The following is a 7500-nucleotide window of genomic DNA, read 5'->3' as shown; positions in this document are numbered from 1 at the left end:
CTGATACCTTCCCAGGCTAGTGAAGTTTGACAACTAACTAGCATCACGTTTCGTGTCATTGTCTAAATGAGGCCATTTTAGATTGAAACAGATTTCAGATTTCATCTTTCTACCACTGGTGCCCTCCTAGGCTTGGGGGGGGGCAGGAACTTGAAACAGTGCAAATATGGGGATGCAGTATTTGAAACTGTAAAGTTATTATCAAGTTGTCAAGTATGACATACATGAAAACATGGATAAAGACATCAACACAGTGCTTGAAGAGAGACTCCAACCACAAATGATCTATTCTTGACTATTTCTCTAACTTAAATGATGTCCATATTCAGTTGAGGTTGTGTAGTGACAATACACTTTGAAAGTCATTATGTCACAAACTGCAGAATGTAAACAGAACTGGAGACAGTCGTCATATTTGAAAACACGCATCATAGTTACAGTATGTTTGCTAGCAAAAGTAAATCTGAGCGGTAGCTAACGAACGGTAAAGGTGTTCTGATTTGGCCCAAGGTTTATTACGCTTGCAGGGAAGGTAAGTTGATTACTTACTGTTAATTAGCTACGGCGCTGACTCTGTTTTGCTCGCAATAATAACGCTGGTGCCAGCCTCCAAAAATGACAGTGACAATACATTTCCCAATTTGCCTGAGGCAATACGTCTGAGGTCTGTAAGAATAGGAGATACAGTCAAGCAGGGGAGGCTGGTGGGGGTAGAAATCGATTTAGAATCGTGCTCATTGCGATTTCTACCTCCACCAGCCCCCCCTGCAGTCAAGGTACGGTAGTGGCAGAGGTAAGGTGAAAGGTTTGTCGTCAGACATGCACAGGCGTGAGTCTTGGGACAAGCACCCAGGCTGTTGAGGGAGACTGTAAGTGACTGTCCCAAAAGGTAGGTTACATGTTCAATGTTGAGGACAGTTAGTGTTTGTGTGTCGCATCTTCTTTCAACTCATCACTCTTTGTCATTAGTTTTGAGTCGACATTTCTACAAGTCAAAGTTCGACGTTGCCATTTAGCACATTTCGTTTCATCACTTTGATTTTTAGTCTTCAGGTCATTTTTTTCTTAGAAACTTTGGACCTAGTGTTTTGTTTTCATTTTATGTTTTTTGTCTCTTTTTTGTTTTCTGTCTCTCGTCTGTGTTCAATGTCATCCCCCATCGTCCACTAAACGCTTCACCTCTCAACCAACAACACCAATAAACAAACCAACAAACCAACAAACAACACAACACACCATCCACTCAACACACATCTACTCAAAATTCCTCCAAACCAAATCTCCCCAAATTCCTCAAAACCGGCGCCAATCAGTGCCCTCGGCCCCTCCCCAAGAGGTCTCCTGCTCCTCCCCCAGTTCGACAAGCATCCTGGTAAGTTGGGCTCCGCCCCCCGCGGAGTTCCAGAACGGCGTCATAACGGGATATTCCATCCAGTACTCAGCCACAGAGGGGGAGAACCGAACTTCCCAGCGTGTTGACGGAATCCCTCCGGAAAGTTCTCCCTACCTTCTGGAGGACCTGGGGAAATGGACAGAGTACGGGATCACGGTGCGAGCGCAGACGGAGGCCGGAGAGGGCCCGGAGAGTTTACAGCTGCTCATCCGCACTGAGGAAGATGGTATGTCCCAAAACACACCCCCCCCCAATGTCTGTCATAGGATGGTTCGCCCCACTAACAATCCCTCTCAATGTTTCTGGAACACAACATTTAGCTGCGGGCGAAACAGGAAATGGAATCTGGGAAACATTGCATTAAACTACTCCTGCAAGGATAACACCTGCCTCTCCCTCTGCACTGTTTTTTTCCCTGCTGCAAACATCCTTTCTTTCTGCTACAATCCTTCCTTTTTTCCCCTCTTTTCCTCTTGGAACCTGTTTCTCATCTTCTGTCCTGTGCTGGAGGGCATGGACTCAGTATATCCTACTAATGATGCCCCCTGTGAACCGAACACCCCTCCCTGAGGACAATGGTACGCCCGTCTGCTGTTTCCCAAACAACCTCTGGCTTATACTACCCCTGTGAGGGAGGTGATAAACCCTATTCCCCCCCTGGCCTTCTCCTCAACCCTGACTCTCCTTTGGCTTGGCTTTTATATCTGTTTTTATATTGCATCAGGGGAGGCTAGTGGAGGTAGAAATCGGAGGATGGACTCATTGTAATGAATGGAATGAGGAATGGTGTCTAACACCTCCGGTGAAAGACAACGTACCAGGGGAGGCTGGTGGAGGTAGAAATCGGAGGACACGAGTTTTGATACCATTCCTCATTCCGCACCATGCATTACAGTGAGCCCGTCCTCCGATTTCTACCTCCACCAGCCTCCCCTGTAATGCATCTATATATATCCTACTTGACTGATTTTACTCAGTGGATTTTTCCCTGGTGAACCATCTTATGTTTTGTTCTTGTTTCCTATCTCTATTATTCAGACCGTATAGACTAAACAAACCTCATACAATACTGTAGGTTGAGTCTTTCTTCATGGCAGAATCCAAGAGGATGTTTTTCCTGCCACGGCTGCCACCGTCTCCTCGACTACCCCTTGTCTTCTAAACTGTCTTTTATCTATCTTTTTCTTATCTCTCCATTCTCTCTTATCCCCCAGTACATTTTGTCCTCTGTTGTTTTTTTTTATCCAGCACTCACTTTTGCTGTCTTTTTCTAGATGTCAAATCAGATTTACAGACCATTTTTACAGGGTTCTGTTTTTTTTTTTTATCGTTTTTTTTTAATCTATATATCTTGCCATCTTCTAATAACATTTTTATCCCCCAATCTTTTTTCTTTTTTTCTTAATCTTTTTTTTTTTTTTTTTTACACAACTTCCTGTTTTTTTTTTACACAACTTGGCTGATGACCTCTCACAACGAACCCTCCCCCAGGAAGCAGAATTCTCTCAGTCTCTCAGTGCGACCCCAACACCCTTCACTCTTGACCTCTATCCCACAATGCATTTCCAGTTCCCAGCGGGCCTCCTCGCAGCGTGGAGACAGAGGCGCTGAACGCCTCGGCCGTTAAGGTTGCGTGGCGGGCGCCGGCGTTGGAGCGTCAACACGGCCAGGTACGGGGGTACCAGGTCCATTACGTCAGGGTAAACAACGGAGAACCCACGGGACAGCTTTTCATTAAGGACATCCTCATAGAAGACACACAGGTAATCATGAATAACCATGAGTTGTAATTTGCATTCATTTAGTTAATATTAATTAATTAATTATAGACATGACTTACATTCATTGGTGTATTTGATTGGATGCTAATTAGGGTTGTGATTACTGCCTGTCATTTAATTTACTTTAATTTAATTTATATTAGGCATGAATTACTTTAATTTATGTTTTTGATTGGATGCTATTTCGGGTCATTGTTATGGCCTGTCATTTGCTAATTTGATTCTAAATTATTTTCTCTTTTTTTTTTTCCTCTCCCTGTCTTCTCTGCTCCATTCTGTCGTTCAGTGGGAGTACGATGATTCGGCTGAATACGTGAGTATACCTTTGATCAGCTATTAAGAAAATATGGACTGTGACCGAACAAGCATATTGCGACTAATTTAGTAGGATTTAGTAAGATTAAAACTTAAAAGTAGTTTTTTGTTTTGTTTTTACTGAAAATGTCAGGATGTCATACTCGATTTGCCTTTCCATGTCGTGGGGCTGCGATCAGCTGTCAAGACAACGTAGAGTCTAAAAATGTCTCATGTTGATGACATCACTTTCTGATGTTGTGTGTTCTGTAGGAGGTGGTACTGTCGGACCTGTGGGCAGACACGGCATACTCTGTGTCTGTGGCAGGGTACACGGCCAAGGGGGACGGGGCTCGGAGCAAAGCCCAAACCGTCTGCACCACCCTCCCACGTAAGGAACTCATTATAGTATATCAGATATGTGATACAGGATTGCGGTCAATTCAGGAAGTAAGCTGAAATTCTAATTCCAGTTCAAAACATTCCTCATTGAAAAGCATAGAGAGAATTTGGAATTGGAATTTCTGTTTACTACCTGAATTGACTGAATGGAAATTTAATTTACCCCAACCCTGATAGTTAATTGCATAAATTTTTCACTTTTATAGAGTGATCTCAAATTAGATCATGCAACATCAATGACTTTATGACAATTGAAACTGTTCCAGTTATAGCAAAATTTCTGGTACATTTCTGGTACATTTATATTACATTCCTGGTACGTTAACAGTACATTTATAGTAACATTTATAGTAACATTTATAATACATTTATAGTAACATTTACCTCACCCCATCCTTCTGTCCTCAGTGCCAGAGAAGCCCAAACTGATGGTGAGCTCCACCAACGCTGGCACTGCCTTTCTGCAGTGGTTTCCTCCCCCCAACCCCCCCACGCCCCTCCTGGGGTACCGCCTTACCTACTGGCGTTCTGACGTACTCCCGCCCACCGTGGTGGAATTCCCCACCAAGGAAAACCGCTACACCGCCCCGGACGTCCACAAGGGGGCCGAATACGTTTTCCGACTTTCTGCCCGGAACAAGATGGGATACGGAGAGGAGGCGGTGAAGGAGGTGACCACTCCGGAAGACGCTCCGAGCGGATATCCGGAAAACATCCTTTCCGAAGGCGCATCCGCCTCCTCCATCCAACTCGCTTGGAAATCTGTCCCCTATAACGAGCAAAACGGGAAAATCGTGAAATATTCCGTTCAGTACAAGGACGTCAACAGTCGTGGGAATGCGTCTGAGATTTCCGTGCCGGACTCAAGCGTCACGCTGGGTGCTCTGAACGCCGATACGGTGTATGATGTCAGAGTGTGTGCGTACACAGCTGTAGGTCCCGGGCCGTACAGCCCCGGTGCCCTGTTTAGGACACAGCCACTGGACCAAGGTAGGACAAACACACACACACACACACACACACACACACCAGGCACACACAAACACTGCTCCTGCCTCGTCCCCCCAACACACACAAAAGCCCTCCAGAAACATCCCTTTTCCATCCATTTTCTGTTGACTTTGGATGGTGTGTGGCTTTGCATTTTCTCACCTCCAGCTCAATTTACTTAGCTAAGCTACCACACACACACACACACACACACACACACAGCAAACCAATTGTAGTGTCGTAAGTGTCCTTTGTTCTTCTCTTGTCCATGTAGTCTAATGTGCTCAGTCTCCCTCTTCAGACAAGGTAAGAGAGCCACTTCAGTTCAGGATCAGTGTTGAGTCGTATTGATGAAGCTAGAGACTGCTACAGGTAGTACTAGAGGCTAGTACACACCAGAGGAGGCTGGTGGAGGTAGAAATTGGAGGACGGGCTCATTGTACTGCGTGGAAAAGAATAAGAAGGAATGGTATCGGAATGGTATTTATTTATTTATTTATTTATTTATTTATTTACAGTGTCTTTGAAAAGTATTTGGACCGCTTCACTTTTTCCACATGCAGTATGTCAATGCAATAACATTGACATATTGACATTTCAACAAGCCAGATGCATTGCACCATAACACAGTATTTGATACCATTCCTCATTCCATCCCATGCATTACAATGAACCTGTCCTCTGATTTCTACCTCCACCAGCCTCCCCTGGTACACAGGTAAGATGTCACACCTCACCCTCTAGGGAGATAGTATGGACTGTAGAATCATATTCTGTGTGTTTATGCTCTTCTCTCTGCAGTGTTTGCAACTAACTTCCGTGTGAAAGCTGCCATGAAGAACTCTGTTCTGTTGACCTGGGAGATACGGGACAAGAACCCATCCCAGCCTTTCACTGTGAGTGGAACTGAGAGTGTGTGTGTGTGTGTGTGTGTGTGTGTGTGTGTGTGTGTGTGTGTGTGTGTGTGTGTGTGTGTGTGTGTGTGGTCTCTCTTAGATCCTATATAGTGTGTGTGTGCGCGCATGCGTGCGTGTCTGCGGCGTATGCGCACGTGTGTGTGTGTACCTAACCCTCTCCTCCCTTCCCATAGATCCTCTGTGGTAAAGGCCAGTGTGTGTGTGTGTGTGTCTGTGTCTGCATCTGACCCTGTCTCCTCCTTCCCTGTAGATCCTCTATGGTAAAGGCCAGAGTGTGGAGGTGGACGGTAAGCTGACCCAGAAGCTGATCACGGGCCTCCAGCCGGACACCCAGTACTCCTTCCTCCTGACCAACCGTGCCAACAGTGCCGGGGGTCTCCAGCACCGGGTCACCGCCACCACGGCCCCGGACGTCCTCCGCTCCAAGCCCACCGTGGTGGGGAAGACCAACGCAGACGGCATGGTCACCGTGCAGCTTCCCCCCGTACAGACCACGGCTAAAGTCAGGTGAGGAGGGGAGGGGGAGGAGGGGAGGGATGGATGGATGGATATGACAGACAGACAGACAGACAGAGAGAGTGGCAGACAAACAGATAGACAGAGACACATAGACAGATAGAGAGACAGACAAAGAGAGAGAGACAGGCAGAGACACTGATGTGTGTGTGTGTGTGTGTGTGTGTGTGTGTGTGTGTGTGTGTGTGTGTGTGTGTGTGTGTGTGTGTGTGTGTGTGTTTGTGTGTGTGTTGCCAGGGGTTACTACGTGGTGGTGGTCCCGCTGAAGAAGCAGAGAGGAGGGAAGTTCCTGAGGCCTGGAGACAACCCTGATCAGATGGACCTAGACGAGGTGAGGAAGAGGAGGAGGAGGAGGAGGGGGGGAGGAGGAGGAGGGGCGGAGGAGGAGGAAGAAGAGGAGAAGGAGGTGGAGGGTGGTGATGATGATGATGATGGAGGAAAATGGTGGTGTTGGTGGTGATGATGATGATGATGGAGGAAGATGGTGGTAATGAAGATGATAATGTTTATTTATTGGAAGAAGAGGATGGAGATGATGATGATGATGACGGTGATAATGATGATCGACAGAAGCCAACGTCATCGATTTCCTTCTCCCTCCCTCCCTCCCTTCCTCCCTCCCTCCCTGCCTCCCTCTTTCTTTAGCTCCTGAAAGAGATCAACCGTACCAGTATTAGCCGAGCCCTCCGTGTCCGCAGGCAGGCCGGCCAATCAGATCCCAGGGCCTATGTCTCTGCCCACTTCAAGACCCTCCCTCTGGAGTTCACCCTTGGTGACGGCCAGGATTACGGAGAGTTCCGGAATATCCCACTTCAGAACGGACAGGAGTACGTGTTCTTCGTACTGGCCCTGCTGGACCTGTCTGACAACGTGAGTTTGGACACACACACACACACACACACACACACACACACACACCCTCTAACGGTTAGAGTCTAACCCCTCTACCCAGCCCCCCCCCCCCCCCCCCCCTGTAGACCATGTATGCCACCAGCCCCTACTCTGACCCAGTGACCTCCTCAGATGCACACACACACACACACACACACACACACCCTCTAACCCCTCTACCCCCACCCCCCCCCTGTAGACCATGTACGCCACCAGCCCCTACTCTGACCCAGTGACCTCTTCGGACGTGGACCCCCAGCCAATCATCGACGAGGAGGAGGGGCTTCTTTGGGTGGTGGGGCCCGTACTGGCCGTC

General features: G+C 47.4%; 1 protein-coding gene across 1 annotated transcript in view; it reads left to right on the top strand.

The window, feature by feature from the left end:
- ptprdb (protein tyrosine phosphatase receptor type Db) overlaps positions 1-7500 on the top strand; it is a gene marked incomplete at both ends in the record, with an annotated part of 53751 nt that overhangs the window by 27656 nt on the left and 18595 nt on the right. The window contains 10 exons of the mRNA XM_083693362.1: positions 1314-1619; positions 2963-3156; positions 3461-3487; positions 3742-3859; positions 4279-4860; positions 5662-5756; positions 6028-6284; positions 6531-6624; positions 6939-7163; positions 7384-7500. The exon at positions 7384-7500 is cut by the window's right edge and continues 44 nt beyond it. Coding sequence (XP_083549488.1) covers positions 1314-1619; positions 2963-3156; positions 3461-3487; positions 3742-3859; positions 4279-4860; positions 5662-5756; positions 6028-6284; positions 6531-6624; positions 6939-7163; positions 7384-7500 — 2015 coding nt within the window. The remainder of the gene's footprint in view (positions 1-1313; positions 1620-2962; positions 3157-3460; positions 3488-3741; positions 3860-4278; positions 4861-5661; positions 5757-6027; positions 6285-6530; positions 6625-6938; positions 7164-7383) is intronic.

The sequence above is a fragment of the Argentina silus genome, assembly GCF_951799395.1.
Source record: "Argentina silus genome assembly, chromosome: 21".
In the NCBI taxonomy this organism is placed as follows: domain Eukaryota; kingdom Metazoa; phylum Chordata; class Actinopteri; order Argentiniformes; family Argentinidae; genus Argentina; species Argentina silus.
Note: the sequence above shows the minus strand (reverse complement) of the source record. Positions and strands in the feature narration are given on the sequence as shown.